The sequence below is a fragment of the Cotesia typhae genome, unplaced genomic scaffold (assembly GCF_013202065.1).
Source record: "Cotesia typhae breed Kobodo isofemale line unplaced genomic scaffold, CoteBio_Ctyphae scaffold_13, whole genome shotgun sequence".
Taxonomy (NCBI): Eukaryota; Metazoa; Arthropoda; class Insecta; order Hymenoptera; family Braconidae; genus Cotesia; species Cotesia typhae.
The window spans coordinates 7,553,056-7,580,623 of NW_027423774.1; the positions used below are offsets into that span (position 1 = coordinate 7,553,056).

The following is a 27,568-nucleotide window of genomic DNA, read 5'->3' on the forward strand; positions in this document are numbered from 1 at the left end:
AACCTTTCGTCAATGCGAATATTGTCGCTCGAAACTTCCCCAATCGCAGACAACAGCAACAACAACAGCAACAGCGACGACGGCATCAAGTGCGAAACATTTGCTCTCGAATAATCATCAACCGTCTTCGTGAAACTGGGTTACACGCACGACATCCTAATCGTGTACCCCTGTTGACAGCAAGACATCGTCGAGCTCGTTTAGCGTATGCTTACGATCATCGAAATTGGAACTTGAGGGAATGGACAAATGTTTTATTCACTGATGAGTCTCGTTTTAATCTGTATGGCAACGATCGACGTCCTCTCGTTTGGCGCCGTCGTGGAGAACGTTTTTGCCAGAACTTTGTCCGTCCAGTCGTTGCCTACGGCGGTGGATCAGTTATGGTGTGGGGCGGCGTTTCACGAAATTGGAGAACACCTTTGGTAATTGTACGCGAAAATTTGACAGCTAGACGTTACATCGACCAAATTTTAAGGCCCATTGTTCTGCGCAGACGACAACATCTCAGGTCGTTCATATTGATGCAAGATAATGCACGTCCACACACAGCCAACATTACCCGGCGCTTCTTTGAGCGGCATGACATCACATTGTTGCGACACCCAGCAATGAGTCCAGATCTCAACCCCATAGAGCACGTTTGGGACATAATGGGCCGTCGGTTGCGCAGAGAGTATCCAAATTTGCAGAACTTAGCTGCTTTGGAGCGCGCGCTTCAGCACATTTGGAATACCATTCCGCAGCCTCAAATTACCGTCTGCATAAACATGGCTGAACGTTTGAGAGCCGTTATTGAAAACAGGGGTGGTAATACCCGGTATTGAACCAACAAAAATCTTCAGAGAATGAGTTTGGATTCATTAAATACGGTGGAACTGACGAGCCACCGGGTCTCAATTCTTCTGAAATACCTTACACACACACACACACACACACACACACACACACACACACACACACACACACACACACACACACACACACACACACACACACACACACACACACACACACACACACACACACACACACACACACACACACACACACACACACACACACACACACACACACACACACACACACACACACACACACACAGAAGCGTAAATCCGACCGCGCGACCTCCACGTGGTACGCTTTGGATAACGCTAATGTCGGCAGTAATTGTTTTCTTAAACTTTTCAAGAGAAAAAATTTCAAAAAAATTTTTTTAATTTTTTTTTTTCAATTTAAGCACTTTCTGGAACAAAAATGTGGAAAAAGCTCGAAAAAACCATTTTTTTCTCATTTTTAAAAATTATGAGCTTTTCAGAGCAAAAACGTGATCCTTTAATTTTTTCAAAAATTCGATCAAGTGAAACAAAAAAACGGCTGGCTGGATTAATTTGATTCTTTGTAGGGTTTTTGTGGACATATTGAACTGTAAAAGGCACACTTAACATTAGTGGTTTCCTCAATATTTTCGATCCAGCGCTTGATTTTCCAAAAACCACTAAAAGCCCTTTTTTGTTGCATTTTCAAATTCATGTGACGGAAAGAAAAAATTTTTTTCGAAAAAATAATGGACAGTCGTTAAGGGGAATTCATTCAAGTTCTTGAAACCCACCTTTAACTTTCTGTGCGATCATTGGTTGCTGAGATATCGATAATCAAAGACAAAAAGATCCTTTTCCATTTGAAGACCGATATCTAAGCGAGGAGTGGACGTATCAGGGTGTTTAAAAAAAGAAATTAAAGCTAAATGAACAAAATATTCGATCCTTATGGTGGTTAAGCTAAAAAAATTTTTTCCACGCCCGTAGACCAAAAAAAAATTTTGAGAATTTTTTTGTTGCTGGTTTTTCTACGATTACTCAGAAACCGCGGAGGCTACAAAATTTTGAAGTTCTAATCCAAAAACTAGACACTTGGAGCTACAATTTCCTTTTTTTTTATTTCCTGTACGACCATTTCTCTCAAAGTTACGGCCTGTTGAAAACTACCGAAAAATTTGGAATTTTTTTTTGATCCCTTAATTTTTTCCAGTAGTGTACATAAAAATTAAAGAAAATATTGAGTTACATCTAAATTTGGTTGTAGTTTTGAAAAATTATTGCTAAATTACTTATACTAACTATAAACGACAGAAAATTTTTCTTAAGTGTAAAAAAGTTTTTCTTCATTGGTAATCAGTTAAGAAATCATTATTTTTTTAAGATAAAAATGTTTGTATTTGTATTGTTGAAATATAACTTTTAATTTTTTTTTTATACTATTTTAATTCAGCAACAAATTTACTTTACTTTACTGACTACCATTTTATCAGCTAATAAATAGAATGAAATACTACTTATACTTTCAAAAATATGTAAGTTATTGATGACGTTAGCGGTTTCATCAGCTCGGTAAAAATTACTATCTTATTATTCAACAGTATGTAATCATTCATTTTCTAATAAATTAATTCTATTACTTAAAAAAAAATTTATCGTACATTTAGATTTATACAAACGATTCACATATTCACAGAGCATTGAGTGATAATTATCACTTAAATTGTCTTTTTCTTCACATAAGATTTACGATAGAAATCACTGAACAGATAAATGAAAATAACAACATTCGTAACAAAGAAGTATGTAAGAGCTTTTGGCATAGCACAGTCCATGGCAAGAATAGCCACCAGGTAGACAAGCATAAGGCCGAATTGAATCTGAAATGTTGAAACGAATAGATTAGTAAATCCAATTTGGAGTATCATTATTAAGGTTAATAATACTTACCAGTTGCATCCAAGTCATGTATTTTTTCCACCATAACCATTTTCTATACCGTGGACCCAATGCAGCAATCATGTAGTAGGTATACATGACTATATGCACGGATGAGTTTAAGAAACCAATCAAAAGTCCTTGTTCTCCCGGTAAAAGCTTCAGATAACACCATGAAAATAGAGCAGTTATCGTATGATGATAAACGTGAAGAAAAGTAACTTGATTTTGTTTCTTCCGAAGAACGAAGAATATCTAAACGATCAAAAAAAATTTTAATGCAACAAAAATTAGTTTATTTGATGGTCTTATTACATTAAGGAGGCACTGTGCAAAATCACTTTTCTTATAATACTCTTCAAATTTTGAATACGCATACTTTTCAGTGTCCTCTATAGGAATAAATTTTTTTTAATAGTCCTTGCGGTACTAATTTTCGAAATATTAGCAATTAAAAATCGTACATCTAACATGTATTTTCTATCCTGACCGTAGTTAGAGTGAAAATTTTATTGAATAACAACCACCCGGGTTGAAAAATTTAAACAGATTTTGAGCAAAATGATCTGCATTTGAACTTATTGATCAGTATTTGAACTTTCAAAAATATTTTCATCCGTATTTGATCTACTATTCAAATTATTTTTGATCTGTTTTGAGTCTAAGCAACCTTTTAGTAAAATAATTGAGCAGCTATGAATATTTTATGCGGTTTATAATCTAATGAGACTAAAAAGTTTGATCGATGTTTAGTCTAGATAATTTGGATTTGGACTTTATGTATTGTTTTCAAATTCAATATAAAATGGTATACTGTTTTTGATCTACAATTTTAATTCTCGATGTTCGAAGGCCAAAAGTCGACTGAGATGGCGACTTAGAATTTTTTTGAGTCTTAAGTATTTTATCAAAAATTATTATAAGTCGCATTTATTTGAAAAAATAAATTAATTTATAATATATTTATGCGCTCTCTTGTTTAATGAATTATTCGCTAAACATGACCTCACATCTGTAATATTTATTTGTTATAACTTAAAATTTTATGGATCATAAAAGTTTTGTATCTGCGAATATTAAGTTGCAGTGATGACTAATAAATTTGTAATAACATACGTAAAATAGTTCTCATCGTTTCATTGGATCTAAATCTAGAGTTTTCTAATTATCGATATTAAACACAATGTGAATACATCGACAAGATTACAATGGTGACAAGATAACATCTATTGCTACTAGGTAAAATGATGTGATCACTTTTTTGTAGAGAATAATTTTTCCCATAAATCCCACCGATTTACTAGATGAAATTAAGATACTTGTTGAACGTCAGAACACTTAGTAAGATTTTCTACATAACACTCCGTAGGACAATCATCAAGACAACTTGCATGACAATAGGCAGGAGAACCAGCAATACTAATTTTAAGACCATAATTGTATTACTCGAGTAAGCCCGAGGAAATGCGCGAAATAATTTTATTTTCTCTAATAAAAATATTAAAGTTTTTATTTATTCGAAACAAAAGAAATAACATCTTATATTATTTTTAAAATAAATAAGTCAATAATATCATTCGTTATGAAGTTCGCTTGGTAAATTTTATTGTACTTTTTTCTTTCTTTAAATCTGTAACGAGCTCTCTGATTGGTCTATTTCAATCCTCAATAACTCCCAAAATATTGAGAATTTCGAAAAATTTTATTCTTGCAATTGTGCTTAAAATCGCCTCTTCTATCCAAATTTTTTTGGTCGGACACTAATTCTGAATCACCCTGTATATATATATATATATATATATATATATATATATATATATATATATATATATATATATATATATATATATATATATATATATATATATATATATATAAAGATACCCAAAGTATACTTGTACGTATCTTCCTGCATATTGGACAATTTTGTATACTCTTGCAACCTTGAGGCTCAAGCGTAACAATAGCGTTTTCGATACAAAATTAACAATTTTTTATTTTTTAAGCTGAAATTTTTTTCAATTCCAAAATTACAAAATTTTTTTTTTCTAAACCATCTCTGAACTATAACGAACAAAACAAAAAAAAATTTTGAAAATCGGTCCAGCCGTTTTTGAGTTTTAGCGAGACTAACGCACAGCAATTGATTTTTATATATATAGATTAAAAATTGTCTGAAATTGGTCTGAAATGTGAATATAGTACAGGCTAAAACAGATTAAATTCTTGTATAAAATAGAAACACCCCTGGTGAAAATTTTTCGGATTTTTCTCTCAAAAACTCTGAAGAAGTCTTTATGTCTTTTAGAACTTAAGATAAGTGTTTTTTAGAGTTTTTCAGAGAAAAATCCGAAAAATTTTTACAAGGGACATAATAAAATTAAATTGAATGAAATATATTAAAAATTTTAATTTATCATAAAACTGATTAAATTTTTTGACCCGGGGCATACTTTTCTTCAGATTGTTTTGAAAAACTGAGAATATTTAATTGAAGTTATAAAAAATATTTTTTTGACCGGTGAGGTTAGCCGAGTGGTCTAAGTCGCATGGCCTATAGAGCACTCAGACTGGCTCAGACCAGCCTGGTGTGAGTTCGAATTCTAAACTGGTCTTAGAAACTATCTTGGTTAATATTCGACCCTTGCCGTGTAGATTAAGATTTTCACGACCCAAAAAGACCCCAACGTACCACTCCCAACAGTTAAAGTCGGCGACATTACTACAGTCAGTTAAAACCGACTCTAAATAATAATTAATTAAAAAAAAAAAAAAAAAATTATTATTTTTTTAAATATTTAATATCAAAAATAACCTAAACAACCGGTATTCTTTTTTTTATAAAAAATGGTTGAAGTTAGCGATTTTCGATATTTTACGTGAGTGGAAGTAAGTGAGCGATCGTGTGTCAAGAAAGGCGGCACTAGTTCGGGAGAAAGAAACCAATAGCCATAAGCTATTGATAACTTTATTTGCCGCAGCACCTCCTTAACCCTATTCATATTATATATGTGGGGTTCCAACGTTTTTCGGCCGTTGGTGCCGAAAAATTATGAAAACGGGTCAACCGTTTTCGTAATATTTTGTATTTTGTTCCTTTTCACGGCAGATTCATAAATCCTTTATAAAAAATTTGCAAGCTTTTATAATTTAAATTTTCTTAGAATTTAAATATCAAAAATATACATGGCTATCTTGTTTTTACAAATTTAAAGATAACAATTTTTTGCCACTCGATATATAAGATTTTTAATGTTCAAAGTCGTACAATCCAATTGTGTTCGAGTATTTTCTATTTTTATGCATAAAAGCAGTCTTCAATTAAATGTAGAAATAATTTGTTTTAAAAAACTTCTGAAGAAATCATCTCCTTTCAATATTTCTAGGAATGATTGACCGAAGGTGTTTAGATCTAATTAAATTTGAGGACCTTTCATCTGTTGCAAGACACATTCCACTATCTAGTCGGTGATGGAGTTATCACACTACAAAAATTCTGATCGACATCCACGCATACATGAATAATAATAATAATAATAATAATAATAACAATAATAATAACAATAATAATATCAACAATAATAATAGTTAAAGATTGGTAAAATTAAAATTAACATAACCGTTAAAATTTTTTTAAATTTATTTTTTGAACTCAATGTGGATGTTTTTTAAAAATTTTAATTTTTTTTTCAAATAATGAGAACAGTTCTTATATTTTTCGTCTTGTGTATCTTCATTTTAAACCAATTGAAAATTATTTTCTATTTTTTAATTGGGTTTCCTATCAAAACGTGTTTTTTAGTTTTTCAAACTATCAATCATTCTATTTTCTTACCAATAAGAAATTCATTACAAAAATTTGTTCGGAAAAAATGATTCAACAATAAAATTTATGGTTGTCTGAAAAGACATTTTTTTTAAATTCACTCCTTCATTTCGGTTGGATAAAAAATTTTTTAAAATTCATAGAAAAGTTTTCACATCGATGTATATGCTTATGCTATACATAAATACCATGCCAGATAACGTTTATTTTGTTGGTCTATATACTTTATTAATTCCTATCAACAGTAAAAAAATATTAATAAAACATTATTTATATACCTGTTGACATTATTTAATTTCGCTGAATTTGATAGTCATTAGCAATATATATTAACGTGTCTATTAATTATTAACCCATTCTAATCAATACAAGTTCAAAGATCAAAATTACCGAGTCCATTATATTGTATTAAATTTCAAATTTTTTGTTCTATTTTTTTATTTGAATATTATAATTTACTAAACATGAACTGGCTAGAATTCTGATGAGTTAGTTTTCACCGTTTTAACTTATTAATGTATTTTGATAACAGACTGTTTATCGTTGCAAACGTATTAAATATCAAGATGAGTGAAAAACGTGTGTATAATTATAAAAAGTGGTTTTACGAACGATAGCAATGTACGTTAATTCTTTACCTATGTGTATGTATACACAATGAATTCAGGACATAATAGGTGACTTATGAATATCGTAAAATGTAGTTTGAAAAAAAAAAAATAAAATAAATAAAACGTTGATTGTAAAATTTTATCCATTTTAAAAATGAGTTCTATGTTTGAATATTAACCTAGATATAATGGCATAATAATTCATTAGTGATTGTTGGTTTTTTTTCATCTTATGTTATCGTAAGCTTAGTTAATTTTGAGTTAAATAAATGAAATTTATTTTTATGAAACATTTTTTTTCTGATATCTTTTTATTTATTTTAATACTGCTTAACTAACGTGCTAAAATGATCATTCTGCAAATGAAATTATTTACAGTAATTTAAATTATATTCGTGATATTATTAAGAATTACAAGAAAAAAAATGTTGAGATTGTAATAACTTTAATGACTTTGTATTAAATTGACTCACCGTATCGAGAAGTTCAATTATTTTTGCGAAAAAGTACCACCATGCTGCCGAAGAAATCTAAAAAATGTAAAAAGTCTTATAGATAGAAAATAGTGAAGAAATAGAATAATTGTCATTTTCATAAATTTTAATGCTCACCATTTCTTGTACATTTTTTTCTGGAGCTACGTCATCTTTGCTGCAACTGCTTGGATATATGAAGCTGATAAATTTATCATTTAAAACCTATTTCAAATATGAACTGAGTTAAATATTCAATTGACGATAGCTAATTATACAAATGTCATCTTACCAAGGACACTAGCCAAATGCTGAATAAAACTTGAATAGCATTGTAGAGTATTAGTATATTGTTGAGTTGGAAAGGTGGCCTTGATTCCATCATCTTTGGTCCAACTTTTAAAACAAAGAGGAGATAGGTACTGAGGATAGCAAGGACAGGTACCGGTGAACCCATGAGAAACCACGTGTCTACGAGTGGATCTATAATGATAATTATTTTTTCTCTCTGTAATGATTAGATTGTAAAAATATACGCTGTCAATGTAAAATGAGTTTATGATGCTTTTCGTAGTCTTACATTTTACACAATTTTAATGTACTTTTAACATAATTTTTTTTATTTATCTTCACATAAAGTTTTCCTGATGAAAAAAAAATTATCTTATTTATGGCTGCAGACATAAAAAAGTAATAGATTTCTTCGGGATTCTAGGTCATTGTAACCATGAATTATGCTCGATTTTATGATAATTACAGTAAATAATTGAATCATTTTTATGTTACGTTACTAAAAAAATTTAGTTTTAAACCTACAATTAGGTCTGAGGACTCAAGTAATAAGTATAAAAATAACTGTAACTTTGAATATCGAAATACAATCTCAGAGGAATTTTTTGCATTTTTTATTTTATATTTTTGTATGTATAAGATTAAAAATTTTAATTCCGGCATGTTGTCAACATTAATATACCGTAAGCTCGTCATCAAATTTATTCGCTCAATTAACAAAAAGTTTTATCATTACTCGACATTTATCACTTGCAGGAAATTATTATTCATAATAAATCACTTAACTTTTATTGTTTTTCTTTTTAAATGAAGATTCCTAAAATAATTTAATAACAATTTTTTTTACTTGATAGTTTCACAATAAAGGTTGGCATATATTTTCGAAATTTTTAATCGATTTCCAAAAAACTAAACATCAATATATATTTTCATTTCTATCTACGTTAGTTATTAAGATAATAATTTTGGTAGCTTTAGATTAGAGTATTTTAGATAATTAATCTTGTCTGACATTTTACAACGCTTCTGAAGTTAATTTTCTTTCGATCAAGAATTTTCAATAGATAATTGTAGAAAGGTATTCAGTACCAACAATTAAATTAACCTTACGGATAAATTAATTTATTTCTATAGTTATAGACGTTTATGTCTGTAAAAAACACACGTGTATTTATTGTTATAATGACACAGTGTCTTGAGCAAGTGTCAAATTCACAGCTGTACATCTTTAATAATTATTTATTTACCTTTATTGCTTTCCAAGATTTCATTGTAATTGCTGACTACCATTTTCATAAAGCTTGCCATTGTGATGAGATGTATTTCTTCCTGAAAAATTACAATGCGGCTATTTTTATTGAAATTAAATTATTTGTTAATAGTTTATTTTCATTTTTCGATTATCATTAGGTTTCAACAGAACTTAGATAACAAAATACATTAACTTTTCATAAAAAAAATAAAAAGAAGAAAATGAAACTTACTATGAATTATGTCGATGGAATTAAAGATTTAAATTTATATTTGTATGTATTAGCGCATATACGAATATTTATATGCATATGTATGTATCTATGTATTTATTTATTATTTATATATAGATAGATAGATAAATACGGATGCATTTATATTTATACATTCATATACACACATAAATACATATATACATAAGTGAACCGTATACAGACACAAATTGAACAAGTTTAAACTTTTCGGTCCTCACGCCGATGTTCTTAGAGGACAAGTCTTGGAGTGCTAACAGAGCATAAACGAAAAACTGACATTCGTTGGAGTCCCTTGGTGGGTAACTCAACACTATTGGACGATACCCCTCCTTAAAATATATGTTACCTTACGCCTTTCCACTTAACGTCAAACACTTCGACTGTATAGCTAACTTTGACCGCAAAAATATTAATATAGTAGTTACATCCGATTGCAAACGTTGCTCGTACGCTTTAATTATATATTCATTTGACCTCTGTAATGAGCCGCTGATTAGTGGCATAAATAAAAATTCATATTAAACAATGTATGCTCACATATTTTTGATACTCTGAGATAAATAATTAAAATTTATCAAAAAACGATCTTTATTTTTTAATGCAACTTCACTTCAATTACTTCAGTTACTTAAGTTTTATTCCCACTCTTTAAGGATTTTAATTTAAATATGTATATTTGCGAGTTGAGTGCGTCAGTATTTTATTTATCAAGAATAAATTTGTACAAACATACATTCTTACTAACGGAAATGGATACACTTAACAATTTCATAATGTCTTGTTAACACACAAGTCTATTATTATGTATTTATATTTATTCGTTGAAAAAACCTTTGGACCTTTCTTTAATTCTTAATGCAATCATAACATATTTGATGTATGTTAATTTAGGAATGTAAGTAATACGTCTTGGGATTCTTTAAATTTTGAAATCTAGTGAAATTGAATAATAAACTTTCATAATATGTTATATGGGCTTATAAAATAAGCACACACGTATTCAAGTATTAAAAGTTTGCTTCCTCAATAGTTCAGAGTAATAAAAAATCTATATTTATAATAAGTCGACTCTACATATAAAATTATATTCTAAATAACTCTCTCCATTTAGTATTATTAAAAAATATCTTATTGAACCCGGTCATTCTGTTGAAGAAATTCACTTCAAGGACCTGTTTATAACGGTTTAAATGTAAAAATATCTGAAGCAAACGGTTCATGTTACAGAATTATGTATGGAGAGTCCCAATTATCTTTTAGCTTATAAAGCTCTATAATTCTATAGTAAATTTTCATTTTTATATTATTTCGAACATTTGTTATAACTATTAACTTTCGAAAATCTACGTCAGTTAAGTCGTATGTAATTTTTCAATTTTTTTAGAACTCTACAATAAATATAAAATGTCATTCGGTCTCACCCGAAATGGGAGGTAGATTTCATTTGATATAAAATTCTCTTTATTTTCGGTATTAAAATTTGTTGAAAACCAAATTTTTAAATTAATTACAATAAAGAAGTTCTGCAAAAGTTTTCTTAGTGTATTTACTATTTGGATAATTATTTTGGGCTAGTTTAAAGATGAGCAAAATCTATCCATGATTTTTTAATAATAAATAATCAATCGTTACGTCTACTAGATTCACGATGATTTAAATATTTTGATCATTAATAGGTGAAAAAAAAAAAAAAATTAAGTTAACAAAAAATATTTAATTTTAGTTAAAATAGTAAAAGCCCCAGTAGCTGATCATGTACCAGAATATATATATATATATATATATATATATATATATATATATATATATATATATATATATATATATATATGCGGGTGGTCCTTGAAAGAGGTATTTTTGAATTTCTTTGCTTCCAGGAGCTCAAACGCTTCCAAATGGATGAAAAAAAATTCCCGCAAAATTTGAGCTCTTAATATTAACTTTAAGATTGTCTGCGTTGCAACGTAAGTTTCTTATGGAAATAACATGGGAAAAATTTTATTTTTTCTTTAGAATTTTATACCTCATCGACAAATGAATCAAAAGTGATAAATACCAACAATTTAATTGTAAATTTAACGCTCTACAAAAAAGGTCTCTTATAATTTTTCGTTAAATCTGATGGCTTAAAAGTTATTCAAGCTCAAATTCAATTTTTTTGTAACTATTAATACTAGGTACATTCCATGTCAAAACTCCTCTAGATTTGGACAAATTTTGGTCAAAAGTTTTCTTTTATCATATAACAAAATTCTGCTAAACGAAAAAAAATTTTTTTTCAAAAATATGCAAGCTAAAATTTCGCGATTTTTCCTGTACATCAAAAATCTCTAATACTAAAATAATAACAATAAAAAATAAACAACAAAACAATAATAATAAAAAAATCTCTAAAATTGGAGTTTTTTAAGTACCGATGATAAGCACAATCTGAATAAATCAAGAAAATTAAAATTTTTACAAGACGAAAAAATAAATATTAAACTTTATTCTTTCTAGCTTTATTTAATGAGTAGTATTCACTATTTGGTTATGCGAAGTATACCTCTTGGTATACATTGCACTACGAAATAGTGAATAGTCACTATTTCAGTTTCAGAGAATGAACAGCCGTGCCCTGTAAAGGATCTTCGAGGACATGAATAAAATAATAATAAAAAAATGATAGAAAAATTTATATTGTTCTTGATGTCTTCTTTTAATTTGGAATTTTCAATTAATGACTTCACCGCGATGAAATCGGTCAAACCGTTCAAAAGTTATAGGAGATTTACACACACACACACACACACACAGTATTTAATGAATTTATTAACTCGACTTAACATTTGATTAATTCAATACTAGAAAAATTTTTTGATTCTTTAGTAACATTTAATAAAAATGTTGGAGTACTTATATACACTCACTTTCAGACCTTATTTTAGAAAATAAGATCAAGTTCGTGTATTTATTACGGTTCGACCTGAAAGTTATAAATTATTAATATTGATTTAACATGCTATACAAATGAAATTTTTCATATACATTCTTTCAGCTTACACATTCAAAATTTAGAATTTTCGATATTTCTTTTCTCGTACGTTTTTGTTTATCACTTACATTCAACTTTAATTACATATGGTAAGTGATTCTAGCTTGATCGGTAATTTGAGCTCTACCGCGAAAACTTTCTATTCGATTGAATACTTTTCAATGCGCGATACTGGTTTCAAAAGTCACATTGAATCAAATAGAATCGTATTAAATTTCAATTCGATCCCGTTTGTTGGGATAGCACCCCCTCATAATAATAATAATAATAATAATAATAATAATAATAATAATAATAATAATAACGCTCACTAACCGCCTTGTTGTGCGGAGTGGTGCAGCAGTAATGGATGGCGCTCAGGCTGGGCCCTCGGAGAGTCGGACTCCGGGGAAAACCCCCCTCAGCAATTAATAACAAATAATAATAATAATAATAATAATAAATATATGAACAACGTGGCAGTAAAAGAGGCCTGTCAGGTTGCAAGGAGAACCTGATAGTGGATCGATGCGTCTTACAAGATGCGATCTACTATCAACGCAACCTGTCAATGGCTTGGATTGACTATCGTAAGGCATTTGACTCAACTCCTCATGAGTTGATTTTATATCTACTCAAATGCCTGGGAGTCAATCCGGAAATAGTGGAATGCATTCGGCGTACAATGCAGCTCTGGCGAACGCGTTTTCACATTGGAAGTGGAAATGCATTGCACGTAACCGGAGTTGTAGAGTATAAACGGGGGGTCTTCCAAGGTGATTCCTTGAGTCCTCTGCTGTTTTGCGTTTCACTGCTGCCTATATCTGTTGCTCTCCGTAAAACTCATGGGTACTCTGTGGGGCCTCCGGGTGATCGAAACTATTCGATCACCCATCTGCTTTACATGGATGATCTAAAGCTCTATAGTGCTGATAAAGATCATCTACAAGCGGCCCTCAACATCGTAGCAGAGTACACACGAGATGTCGGAATGTCTTTTGGGTTGGATAAGTGTGCGGTCGTACATCTGGCGAGGGGTAAGTGCTCTGATACGGGGGATGATGTCGAGTTAGTAGATGGGAGCGTCTTAAGACAATTAGACGCCGGAGAGTTGTATAGATACCTAGGAATGGAAGAGCACCGTATGCATGCGGTCTCTGAAGTCCGAGCAACTCTCCAGAGCGAGTATGTTAGGAGACTCCGGAAAATTTGGTCCTCCGAACTTTCCGGCAAAAATAAAGTCTCAGCTACTAATATGCTCGCTGTCCCAGTCTTACTATACTCTTTCGGTGTCCTGAAATGGGCCCGAAAGGATTTACGCGATTTTGACATTAAAACCCGTAAGATCATTAATATGAATCGGAGCATACACCCCAATTCATCTGTCGCCAGATTATACCTCTCACGGTCCATCGGTGGGAGAGGTTTGCAGAGTTTGGAGCGGCTTCACGACCGTTTGGTCCTGGGTTTAACACACGGAGTTGTCAATTTCACTGCAGACGAGGATGACTTTCTTATGCAAATTGTACATAAACATGAAAATGCGCATAAGGGGTCATTCTTGTATAAGGCAGCAATATATGCAGCAAGAACCCTTGGTCTTGGAGAAATAAACGCTCTTATGGAACTCCGAAAGGAGGAATTTAAGAGCGTCATCAGGAACGCCGAGGAAAAACTACTCCTTGGCGAACTGATGGACAAGTCCATGCACAGCGTGTTCTTTAAACACGTGCGTGATCATGGCTTGTCCACCCAGCTGACGTTTTCCTTCTTAAAGTCAGCTGGCCTGATGTCCGAGACTGAAGGGTTCATATTTGCCTGCCAAGATGGTGTCATTAACACTCTTGAGTACCGTAGCAAAGTGCTCCAGGTGCAGCTACCGGACACTTCCTGTAGGAGGTGTAGACAACATCCGGAGACGCTTATGCACCTTTTGTCGGCATGTCCAGTGCTGGCGAGAGGTGCATATATCCAGCGTCACAATGCTGCCCTGAGAGTACTGTACTACTATCTTCATCATTGCTACGGTATTGACGTGACACCAGTGCTGCCTTATCTGCCAGGTGATATTCCCCAGGTTGTTGAGAATGACAGTTGCAAAATTTATTGGAACATGCCATTTGCAACAACCCGGCGGATAGATCACAACAAACCTGATATTGTGCTCTTCGACAAGGCAACTCGTGACATTTATGTCATTGAGTTCTCGGCCCCGGCTGAATAAAACATCTCAGCCAAAGAAGAGCACAAAAGACAAATATATGAGGATCTCCTGTTTGAAATTGGCAAACTTTACCCAGGTTACCGTGTCAAGCTTGTCGTCCTGATTGTTGGCGTCCTAGGAGGGATGAAACAGTCTTTTGTATCCTCACTTGTCAAAGTTCCAGCTTGCTCATCAAAAGCTGAGTTCTTGGCAGTCAGGATGCAGAAGGCTGTTATACTAGGCTCCTTCCGTCTACTTAGGGAAATGACTTTGGCTTGCTGTGATCACTAACCGCCTTGTTGTGTGGAGTGGTCCAGCAGTAACGGATGGAGCTCAGGCTGGGCCCTCGGAGAATCGGACTCCGGGGATAACCCCCCTGAGCATTTAATAACAAAATAATAATAATAATAAATATATTTATCATAATTTCATTCATGTCCTCGAAGATCGTCCACAGGGCAAAGCTTTTTCTTCTCTGAAACTGAAATAGTGACTATTCATTATTTCCTATTGCAATGTATACCAAACGGAATACTTCACACTACCAAATAGTGAATACTGCTCATCAAATGAAGTTTAAAAGTATAAAGTTTGATATTTACCTTGTCATAACTTCTATCTTGTCGATGTTGTAACGGGTTTGAGCCGTCCTTTGGTCACCCCTTTATTTAAATTTAATAATTAAGGGCGCCACTGGAATTTTTATCACGGTTTCCAGAACCGGTCCAAGCAAGAGAGATATCACAAGGTCGAGAGAAATTATAAAATTTGACATAAATAAAAACAATTAAAATTGGCATCAATTATAAATTTATTTTGACAAACTGACAATAATTAAATCTTAATTCAATACTCACACACACACTCATACTTATAAAAGTTACTTATTCCTACGATACCCTCATATGGAGAGTCTATATCGTAGTTTCTATCATAGTGTCCTATTCCTGCGATACCCTCATATGGAGCGTCTATATCGCAGTTTCTATCATAGTTGCTTATTCCTGACAATACCCTCATATGGAGCGTCTATACCGCAGTTTCTATCAAAATTTCCTATTCCTGACGGTACCCTCATAAGGAGCGTCTATACCGCAGTTTCTAACTAAGTCGCGCTGTCCACAGGACCCTCACGCTCTAAGACTCTAGATATGACCCTGAGTGGTCGCCCGGACCCCTGCCCAAGGTTTATACCGTCCTTAGCCCTTTCGCTGTCCACAGGACCCTCACTACGGGACTAAGGAACCTGAAGTCGACTAGGACAGAGTAGGATACCATGACACTAGTCGACAACCTGTTAATCCTAACCTCCTCGACAGCCCGTGAACGAGGAGTATATACTGTAAAATATTTTCCACACCCACACACACACAATTCTCAATAAAACAATTTCCAAATACATACTTGACTCTAATTTACAATTACTTTAAAATCCAAAATACTTTTTACAACATAACTTCCTGGGAATCAAATTTCCCGGTCCCTAGCTTGACTTCGATAAATAATTTTATTTAAATTTTGGTTGCTTAATTATTAATATCACAGTAGCGTTTATTCAACCAAAATGTTAGATTAATTAAAGTTTACTCGAATTCAAACTGCCTGAATAATCGGCTTATGTCTATTTTGAATTCCAGTCAAGATTTGAGACTTAGTCTTCAACTTGGTAAAAATTTCCCAAGGCTGAATTTTATGTTGATTAATTTTGAAATCATCGTACTGGAATTTGACAAATTTATTTATCGAAGTTTATTGAACAAATTTTTTTTTGTCGATAATTTTCTATTGTAATTTTGTTTTATAAATTAATTTACTGCTTAACAATTTTAATATTCTAATTTTAATTTTCTACTTAATTTAATTACTAATTTTAATTTTAAATTTTAATTCATTTTTACTTGTTGATTTTATTGATCAATTTTAATCTAACTTGGACAATGTTCTAATTTTACTTCCCTTTAGTTTTATTTTAATTTCTAATTTATAATAAATTTAATCGACAGAATATCGTTTATATTGTGATGGTAAAAGGCGAGTGCGAGCGAGACGGCAGAGCAACAGAATTATTATTACTATTGTTATCATCGTTATTATTATTATTATTATTGTTATTATTACTATTGTCATCATCGTTATTACCACTATTATTACTATCATTATTATTACTATTATTACTATCATTATTATTACTATTATTATCGTTCTTGTCATTATTAATACCGGAGTATATTTAATATACTAAAGATGTTTTTTTTTATATATCATTGTTCATTTACATTTCTTTGTTTAATGAAAAAGTTTATTTAGTTTTAAATACTTGACTGAGATTTATTTTAAAATGCGCGCGAATGTTTGAGTACGCCACCGCGGCGAGAGATGGCGAAGAATTCCGCCGCTCGTTCGCTTGCAGTAAAAACCGGCAAGCTCATATAAGCGAAACCGCGTGACGATAATTTTTGTTCTTTTAAAGAACAAAAATTTAATTTACCTGAAAGAAAGAATTAATTAAAATTCCCAAACAGATTCAAAAGATCTGAATAATTATGTAATTAATTACTTTCTTGTAATTTTGTATAGAAAATTATTTTTGTGAAGATTATTATTTAGCAAATGTTATTTTTTTTTCTAAGTCCCGAACGACTTTTGTATGGAATTGATTTGGTATGAAATTTATTGTAATCTGTTGAAATCAATGAGTGAATTTAATATTTGATCAGATTTAAATAATTAAAAAAATCTGAAGTTTGGCGAAAAGCGATAGATGGCGATAATTTTCCCAGATCTTTCACTCTTGGAGAAAGGTCTGGGAAATGCCAAAAGCGATTTTTATCGACGGGAAAGGCAACCAAGTTTTCCAGTGGTTCTTGTTTCTGGTAGAAGACCCTTCACCAAGGAATAACCAAGGAACTCTTACCTTGTCTCCGACCAGGAACCAGGTAAGTGCTGACTTATCCATTGGGGGAAATTTGGCCGGGAAGGGTTGCTTTCCAAGCACCCAGAGGGAACTAGGGGTAAATAGGGCCGGGAAGGGTTGCTTTCCAAGCACCCAGAGGGAACTAGGGGTAAATAGGGCCGGGAAGGGTTGCTTTCCAAGCACCCAGAGGGAACTAGGGGTAAGTAGGGCCGGAAAGGGTTGCTTTCCAAGCACCCAGAGGGAACTAGGGGTAAGTAGGGCCGGAAAGGGTTGCTTTCCAAGCACCCAGACTGGACTAGGGGTAAGTAGGGCCGGAAAGGGTTACTTTTCAAGTATCCAGATGGGAGTAGGGGCAGGTAGGGCCGTGATTTAAAACGCAACCGTCGGTAAAGAAGAATACTACTGTGTAAAGGTAGTAGGCAGAGTTTGGCCACCAGATGGCTCTAAAGAGAGCCGGAAAGTAAATGTTGTGTGCGGGTTATGTGCGATATTGTAAAGTTTGACATAACGCTTGTAAATTTTATAAACTTGAGTTTCAATTTTGTTGTTTTTTTTGTTTGTTAAATAAATAGAGTATTAAGTATAATTAGGTTCCAAATTTATTTATAAGTAAAATAAGTTATCCCTTAAAAGATCCTGGACTCCGGCGAGATTTTATTCGAGCTAGGGGATATAGATGTATAGGTAAAGCCTTGACTAAATTACTACGGCAATTAAATTTATTTGAAAAAAACCGGAAAAATACCCGTTACAAAATATGGCGCTCGAACAGGGACCGTGATTTTTGTTTTCGTGTAACGGGAATTTTGGAATACCAATCAACTGTGGAAAAGTTAGTTTTCTTTTGTTTCTTTTTATCTACTTACTACAATGGCGAGTAAAAAGCCAGGGACACACACGTGGCTTTGGTCGCTGAGAAAGGACGCGGTCATTAGCGAACTAGAGAAGTATCGGGTGACCATCGAGCCGAAGGCGACACTAGCGGAGCTGCGGTTCTTATTAAAAACTGAATTAAATAAGACACGAGCGGCGAATGCGGGTCGCGCTGGTCGATATGACCAACTTCTAATCGACCTCGATCAATCAGAAGCCGAGTTAGACAACCTCGAAACCCTTGGCGATGTAGTTGAGGAGGATGAATCTGACCACGATGACGTACAACTCTCAGACGAGGAACCGACTGATGACAATCAGGCAATCGGGACGTCGGAGACGAGCCAACGCGAAAGAAAATTGCGGGCTGAAATCGAAGCAGAAGAACGGGAGCGACTCGAGGCGGAAGAACGGGAGGAACGCGAACGCCGAATCCGAGAAGCTAGGGATCAGGCGGAAAGGGACCAAGAAGAGAGGTTAGCCCGCGAAACTGCCGAACGGGCCGAACAGGAGCTACGCGGACGTCTGCGACAGGAAATACGGGCGCGACTTTTGCAGGAAAGAGAGGAACAGCGAGCGTACAGACTCCAGCTCGACGCGAGAGAAGTCCAAATAAGGCACCAAGTAGAGCAACAAAGAAAGGAGGAGCGAGATGACCACACACACTCCCGTGGCAACAATCAAAGATCTTGGCTGAGCAAGGATATCGGGCAATCGAGCCCGAACGAGGACAATGGGCAGTCAAAACAAGGGAATGGTATCCAACGATCAGGACGAGAGGATGGGACACGGCGAACAGGACGAGCGACCGACCCTGTGAACTTACCCAGGGCAGTCGGCTCAAACCCAGGGACACCCAGGTTGGACCATCATCAAGCTAGGTCTATGGATAACTCCACCGAACTCCACAGGAGGGACATGGTGAGAAAATGGGGCGTCGTGTTCAAAGGGGAACGCGATATCCTAGATTTTCTGGAACGACTCGAAGAATTGGCTGAAAGTTACGGGTACGAGATGGACGACTTGCTTCCTTGCATACCGATATTACTCCGCGAAAAGGCTCTCCTCTGGTACCGTAACAACAAGAGAGCTTGGGTCTCATGGGAAGACTTCGTACAAGACCTGAAAGCGTTCTATCTACCCCCAGGTCTCGAACTTGAGTTGGAGGAACAGATCCGGAATCGGGTCCAGGGCCCAATAGAGAGTGCCGCTGAATATGCCACCCGGATCCAGACTCTCATGAGGAGGCATGGGCAAATGTCACCCTCAGCTCGCCTCACACGACTCTACCAGAATCTAAGACCTGAATACCGTCGATACATGAAGCGGACTGAGTTTTCCAGCGTCCCAGAGTTACTACGACTCGCAGGCGAACTCGAACAACTCTCCATGCAGGAAAAAGCATCTTCGCGCCGCGAAAATAAAACTACCTACGCAAAAACTCCGGCCTCCACGAAACCAAGCACATCCTTGGAACTTTTTGAATACAATTGGAGGGAAAATTGCTGGCGATGCCGTCAAAAAGGGCACCGGAAACCTGAATGCACAAACCGATGGGTCAAATTCTGCATGCGATGCGGGAAAATGGATACATTATCCCGAGATTGTCCATGCCCACGACAGGGAAACGAAGCGAGGACCGGTTCAAGCTCCCAGAATCGAGCCAGAGACCACCAGGGAGCTCCCAATCCTGCACCATACAGCCAATCGACCAACCAATCATACAACCAATCGACCGACCAACCGACCAACCAATCGACACCGCAACCGAGCAGTTCATACCAAAAGAAATAAAACCAGGGGAAAAGCGTCCATTCGCGAAAATAGGGGTTGGCCAGGTGACAATTAACGCATTAATGGACACCGGGGCCACAGCATCTGTAATATCACAAAAAGTATGGGACTTCATCCGCCAAAACAACTTGTATGAAAGATACAATTCGGTACCAGTGAGGGGATCAACACTTGGCCAGCATGTAGTGTGCACTACGGGCACTGCGTGGGTTAAAATCCGTGAAGACAACCGGATTTTCGCCCTGCCGTTTCACATTATTCCCACGTACGGGAATGACATGCTGTTAGGAGTGGATAATCTCACCATATTAGGGTACCAACTTCTTAAATGCCACCCATCTTTTACTTGCTATGAACTAGAAACGAAATACGACGAAACAACTGCACAAAAGGAGATCGACGAACTTCTCCAACGTGACCAAGACATTCACGGACCGATTAAATGCGCGGAACACCGGATTAAGATCAAACCCGGAACAGAACCGATCAAAACTCGTTACTTTCCGAAAAATCCGAAGATGCAAGAAATCATGAATGCCGAAGTCGACAAAATGTTAGAGGATGGGATCATAGAACCCTCTAACAGCCCCTGGAATTCTCCTGTCGTGCTAGTTCGAAAAAAAGATAGAAAATACCGGTTCTGTGTTGATTTCCGAAAAGTAAACGACGTATCCGAGAAAGATGCGTTTCCAATTCCCCATGTAAACGCGTCACTGGACAAACTGCGAAAAGCAAAAGTAATTAGTACAATTGACTTGAAAAGCGGTTACTGGCAAATACCACTGGAGGCGAACAGTAAAGCAATCACTGCGTTCACTATCCCTGGTCGTGGACTTTTCCAGTTCCGTGTCATGCCTTTTGGGTTACATTCTGCTCCAGCAACGTTCCAACGCGTAATGTATGAAGTAATCGGCGCTGACCTCGAACCATACGTGGTCGTTTATCTCGATGATATCATTATCATTAGCGAAACGCTGGAACAGCACATGAAAATACTGAGAGAGGTTATGAAACGCCTCCACGCCGCGAACCTGAAAATAAACCGAGAAAAAAGCCACTTCCTAAAAAGTAGCACCGTGTATTTGGGCCATGTCATCGATGGACAAGGCATCAAGACAGACCCAGAAAAAGTTAAGGCAATCAGCGAGATTGCACCACCGCGAAACCTGAAAGAATTGCGCCAGTTCCTCGGAATGATCTCCTGGTATAGGAGATTCATTCCAAACTGTGCTGACCGGACCAAACCACTCACTTCTCTGCTCCAGAAAAGAAAGAAATGGAAATGGGAAGTGACCGAGCAAACCGCGTTCGAAGAATTGAAAAAGTGCCTGAAAACCGCGCCGATATTAGCCGCTCCGGACTTCTCAAAAAACTTCTCCGTGCAAACTGACGCTAGTGACGTAGGAATAGGTGCCGTCTTGACACAGGAACAGGACGGTGACGAAAAAGTAATTGCCTACGCGAGCCGATCATTGAACAAAGCCGAGAAAAACTACACCGTGACCGAGAAAGAATGCCTCGCAGTGGTCTGGGCGATCCAAAAAATGAGACCATACCTCGAAGGGTATGCGTTCACGGTCATTACGGATCACCAATCACTGAAGTGGCTTAGAACTATGGAAAGTCCGAGTGGACGTGTAGCAAGATGGAGTCTATTCTTACAACAATACGACTTCGACGTGGTATACCGGAAAGGAAAGTGGAATAAAGTGGCAGACGCGCTATCACGCAGCCACCCGAGTAACGATGACGAAACGGATGATTCCAGGAGTCAACTCGTGATAGAATCGTTAGAGTTAGGCGACACATGGTACGAACGCATAAAAAAGGGTGTAGAAAATGATCCGCAGAGATACCCAGAATATTGCCTAAAAAACGGGCTATTATATCGACACGCGTATCACAGCTTGGACTATACCGACCGAGGAGACACATGGAAGCTATGTATCCCTGCGGCAGGCGTTGATAGAATCATGAGAGAGAACCATGACACTCCTTCAGCAGGGCATGGCGGTACCGCGAAAACCATTGCTAGAATATCCCGAAGTTACTACTGGCCGCGAATGAGAGCAGAAATAACCGGGTTTGTGCGACGATGCATCAAATGTCAAGCGTATAAACCCTCGCAACAACCCCCATCTGCGCCGATGGGTACAATTCCAGCCACTCGTCCATGGGCCGTCGTTTCAGCAGATATAATCGGACCAAAACCCCGATCGTCGAATGGAATGTCTTACCTCGTTGTTTTCCAAGACAAGTTCACCAAATGGATTGAAGTTCACCCACTCCGGCAACAAAAAGCGTCGGCGATCGCTCGGGTCTTTAAAGAACATGTAGTATTACGTTTTGGAAGGGTAGAAACAGTCATCACTGACAATGGAACCCCATTTATTAGTAAGGAATTTACGTCGCTACTGGAAAATTTCCACATTAAACACGTACGAACCCCCATATTCTCCACAATGTAACCCAGTCGAACGAACAAATCGTGTCATCGGGACAATGATCGCTCAATTCGTGGGTGCCAATCAGAGACATTGGGACAAACTCATACCCGAATTAATGTTTGCTTACAATACCGCGAAACATGACTCCACCGAGTTCTCTCCAGCATATTTGAACTACGGTCGCGAAATCCAACCACCTGTATCGGTAAAAGCACAGCAAGAACCGGAAAACCGCGAACACTACGACGTACCACGCGCAGTACAGACTTTGAACGAAACAATCGAACTAGTGAACGTCAACCTAGCCAAAGCATATAGCCAGCAAGCCAAACACTACGATAAAAAGCGAGGTGCTTGGCAACCGGCCATTGGGGATCTTGTATGTAAGCGAGAACACTATTTATCGTCGGCGGTCGACAGTTTTGCAGCCAAATTAGCGGAAAAATTTAGCACAGGGTACACAATCACTAAAATCATAGGGCCCTCGGTTTATGAAGTCTCCAAGGAAGGAAAAACGTTTGTCGCGCACCTGAAAGACCTAAAACCTTACCACGAAAACTTCGATCCTGAGAACCTAACATCCAAAAACTTAGACACTGAGAACCTAGAACCGGACGAACCTCCTGAACCGCGCTACCTAACCCGGGCCCAAACCAAAAGAAACCCACGATGATGACCAAATAATCCTGTCTTAAAGCATATGCTGTAAGCCAAAGGAATATTCTGAGTGGTCTTTATTATTTAAGAGTAGGGTCTCGGGCAGGGGCACGGAAACGGAGAAAAGCCGGAAAAATTACCTGAAAATAAACCAGTTGAAACCTAAAAATTTAAAAAAAAAAAAAAAAAAAAGAGAGAAAAAAGAAAAAAAGTCGTCAAAATGAACCGGGTTATATGAAAATTTTAATACAAAGAACTTGAATCTGGGCAGTAACCCGCCGCCACATGATTAAAGATTTTTCTTTTTTTTTCTTTCCTGAACTCTGCCTGCTATCTAGCTAAAAATATATATATACAAACGAAAGCAGGGCTATGACAAGGAAAACTCGATGCTATACGCGAAGTTTGCGAGACTGTATGTGTGTGTGATTTTGCCTGTTTCAGCGAATACAATGATGACACCCAGACGAACCATGGAAGAGGAGATATGGCTGATGGAGGAGATGCTGAGACGACCACCACAACTACTCCTCACACCGACGAAGACCACTACGACCTCTACCATCACACCCACCACGCCGAAAAAACCAACATCCGGGTAATAGAAAATCGGCCAGTGAGGACCCGGATACACTGGCTCAGACGACCGTTCATTCGAACGAAGCCAGGTCTCTCACGACCGTTCAAACGGCCCCTGATTCACCCAGCCAGCGCCGAGATGATCGTGGGGATGAGGAAAGCCACCAGACCGGGCCCACCTGTCACCAGTGGTCCCCGTCGGACAACTAAGGCCCAGGGGAACCAACAGACTAACAACAGAGGGCCTAGCGACGCCGAAGCATCCCACACGCTGACCAATGAACCAGCCTTCCCCACCGAAGCAGCAGCAAGTTTCATCAAAAGAAAAAGAAGGATTGGAAGATGGAGAGGAGCCTCAATAATCTCCAACCCGGGCCCACTCGCAAAGAGCAGTCCCCAGCTGGAAATCATACCTGAGCAGACCTCCAACCCGGGCCCACTCACAAAGAGCGGTCCCCAGCCGGAAGTCCAACCCAAGAAAATCTCCACGGACAGTCCCCAACTGATGGATGTACCAGCCAACAACGACGCAGCGTGGTTAACGTACGACGACGCACCGTTACTCGAAGCGTATCCAACCGAGTTCCAACCACAAACCGGAGAACTCTTTACGGCACCGACCAAGGTCCTGACACCCCTAGAGAAGGTCCTAGCCACCCTTACCCGGCTAGAGGAGGTGCAAGACGAACAGGTGACCAAGCGCCGGCAATTCACTGCATACGACCAGGACCTGAGACTCTATCGAGTCACACGTACGGCAAAGACCCCAACACCATGGGTCAAGCCGTTGGGGAAGACGGTCCACCAGTTGCTAGAGGAGAAGGAACGAGACGAAAAGTGGCAAACGTAGTTCACCACTTTTCTTTCCGAGGAAGGAGGGGTGTGATGGTAAAAGGCGAGTGCGAGCGAGACGGCAGAGCAACAGAATTATTATTACTATTGTTATCATCGTTATTATTATTATTATTATTGTTATTATTACTATTGTCATCATCGTTATTACCACTATTATTACTATCATTATTATTACTATTATTACTATCATTATTATTACTATTATTATCGTTCTTGTCATTATTAATACCGGAGTATATTTAATATACTAAAGATGTTTTTTTTATATATCATTGTTCATTTACATTTCTTTGTTTAATGAAAAAGTTTATTTAGTTTTAAATACTTGACTGAGATTTATTTTAAAATGCGCGCGAATGTTTGAGTACGCCACCGCGGCGAGAGATGGCGAAGAATTCCGCCGCTCGTTCGCTTGCAGTAAAAACCGGCAAGCTCATATAAGCGAAACCGCGTGACGATAATTTTTGTTCTTTTAAAGAACAAAAATTTAATTTACCTGAAAGAAAGAATTAATTAAAATTCCCAAACAGATTCAAAAGATCTGAATAATTATGTAATTAATTACTTTCTTGTAATTTTGTATAGAAAATTATTTTTGTGAAGATTATTATTTAGCAAATGTTATTTTTTTTCTAAGTCCCGAACGACTTTTGTATGGAATTGATTTGGTATGAAATTTATTGTAATCTGTTGAAATTAATGAGTGAATTTAATATTTGATCAGATTTAAATAATTAAAAAATCTGAAGTTTGGCGAAAAGCGATAGATGGCGATAATTTTCCCAGATCTTTCACTCTTGGAGAAAGGTCTGGGAAATGCCAAAAGCGATTTTTATCGACGGGAAAGGCAACCAAGTTTTCCAGTGGTTCTTGTTTCTGGTAGAAGACCCTTCACCAAGGAATAACCAAGGAACTCTTACCTTGTCTCCGACCAGGAACCAGGTAAGTGCTGACTTATCCATTGGGGGAAATTTGGCCGGGAAGGGTTGCTTTCCAAGCACCCAGAGGGAACTAGGGGTAAATAGGGCCGGGAAGGGTTGCTTTCCAAGCACCCAGAGGGAACTAGGGGTAAATAGGGCCGGGAAGGGTTGCTTTCCAAGCACCCAGAGGGAACTAGGGGTAAATTTGGCCGGGAAGGGTTGCTTTCCAAGCACCCAGAGGGAACTAGGGGTAAATAGGGCCGGGAAGGTTTGCTTTCCAAGCACCCAGAGGGAACTAGGGGTAAGTAGGGCCGGAAAGGGTTGCTTTCCAAGCACCCAGAGGGAACTAGGGGTAAGTAGGGCCGGAAAGGGTTGCTTTCCAAGCACCCAGACTGGACTAGGGGTAAGTAGGGCCGGAAAGGGTTACTTTTCAAGTATCCAGATGGGAGTAGGGGCAGGTAGGGCCGTGATTTAAAACGCAACCGTCGGTAAAGAAGAATACTACTGTGTAAAGGTAGTAGGCAGAGTTTGGCCACCAGATGGCTCTAAAGAGAGCCGGAAAGTAAATGTTGTGTGCGGGTTATGTGCGATATTGTAAAGTTTGACATAACGCTTGTAAATTTTATAAACTTGAGTTTCAATTTTGTTGTTTTTTTTGTTTGTTAAATAAATAGAGTATTAAGTATAATTAGGTTCCAAATTTATTTATAAGTAAAATAAGTTATCCCTTAAAAGATCCTGGACTCCGGCGAGATTTTATTCGAGCTAGGGGATATAGATGTATAGGTAAAGCCTTGACTAAATTACTACGGCAATTAAATTTATTTGAAAAAAACCGGAAAAATACCCGTTACAATATAAATGATGCAGTTAACTCAAAATTGTCGATCTCAAAATTCCTGATTTGTAAATTTTAATCTAAATTTATTTAACAAATTTTATAATAATTTTATTTGTTTTATTTTTAATTTTGAATTTTTTCAACTTATTGAATTTTCTATTTGTTCAAATTTTAATTTAACTAATTTTGTTAAACTTTATTTTGTACCTGAGAACTTTTGACGATTCCTTCTCTTAAGTTCGGCTCTCTTTGTTGTTCTCGTGGATTTCTATTAGAGGCAACTCTGTCAGCCAAAATCACGGTGTTCTCGGTACTCGGTTCGCTTGCGTCGCAGCTCGGGATTTTCAACAATAATTTATCTGGAAATTCAGGCTAGTTAGAATTGTTATTATTGGATAATTAGGCTGGCTAAATGCCTAGCAGTAATTATCAAATTTATAAATTAAAATAATCGCTATGAAGGTTCCACAGGAATCTCAGAGGAATATTAATATTTACCTGGTATTTCCAAAATCTCGTGTTGGTTGCTCGGGCTCCGGCTTCACAATAACGTATTTCCGTTCGGCAACTTCACTTGTCCCTCGTGTGGGATTATCCCCACCCGCGGAACACTTATTTCCTAGGCCCCGGAACTTATGTAAATTTTATTTATACTGCGCGAGCATCCTAGACCAAAGCGCCCTGTGATCTGTCGATAACTAACCACGGCTAGGGTGAGGACCTTCAACGGGTAATGAAGGAACCCCGTGACAATGTATTCACATTGTGCTTAATATCGATAATTAGAAAACTCTAGACTTAGATCCAATGAAACGATGAAAACTATTTTACGTATGTTATTACAAATTTATTAGTCACCACTGCAATTTAATATTTACAGATACAAAACTTTTATAATCCATGAAATGTCATAACAAACCCTGATAGCCAGCGTTTTCTCAGTAAGTGTTGACTTCCAGCAGTTACGGTTAATTTATACATCAAGTTGGCGATAATTCTTCTTTCAACAA

General features: G+C 36.4%; 1 protein-coding gene across 1 annotated transcript; it reads right to left on the bottom strand.

The window, feature by feature from the left end:
- Window positions 1-2,189: 2,189 nt before the first annotated feature.
- On the bottom strand, window positions 2,190-9,734 carry Bond (elongation of very long chain fatty acid james bond protein). The gene is made up of 7 exons (XM_074255512.1): window positions 9,442-9,734; window positions 9,205-9,286; window positions 7,959-8,149; window positions 7,805-7,891; window positions 7,667-7,723; window positions 2,769-3,011; window positions 2,190-2,698 (listed from the first exon to the last, which is right to left on the bottom strand). The coding sequence occupies exons 2-7, from the start codon at window positions 9,263-9,265 to the stop codon at window positions 2,537-2,539; spliced, it is 801 nt and encodes a 266-aa protein (XP_074111613.1). The 5' UTR covers window positions 9,266-9,286; window positions 9,442-9,734; the 3' UTR covers window positions 2,190-2,536.
- Between the last annotated feature and the right edge of the window lie 17,834 nt (window positions 9,735-27,568).

Coding starts and splice junctions, on each gene's coding strand:
- Bond (XM_074255512.1), bottom strand. CDS start 9,265: ATGGCAAGCTTTATGAAAATGGTAGTCAGCAATTACAATGAAATCTTG. Junction 7,724..7,804: donor AAAAAAATGTACAAGAAATG/GTGAGCATTAAA, acceptor TACATTTTTTAG/ATTTCTTCGGCAGCATGGTG. Junction 3,012..7,666: donor TAATTGAACTTCTCGATACG/GTGAGTCAATTT, acceptor TTGATCGTTTAG/ATATTCTTCGTTCTTCGGAA.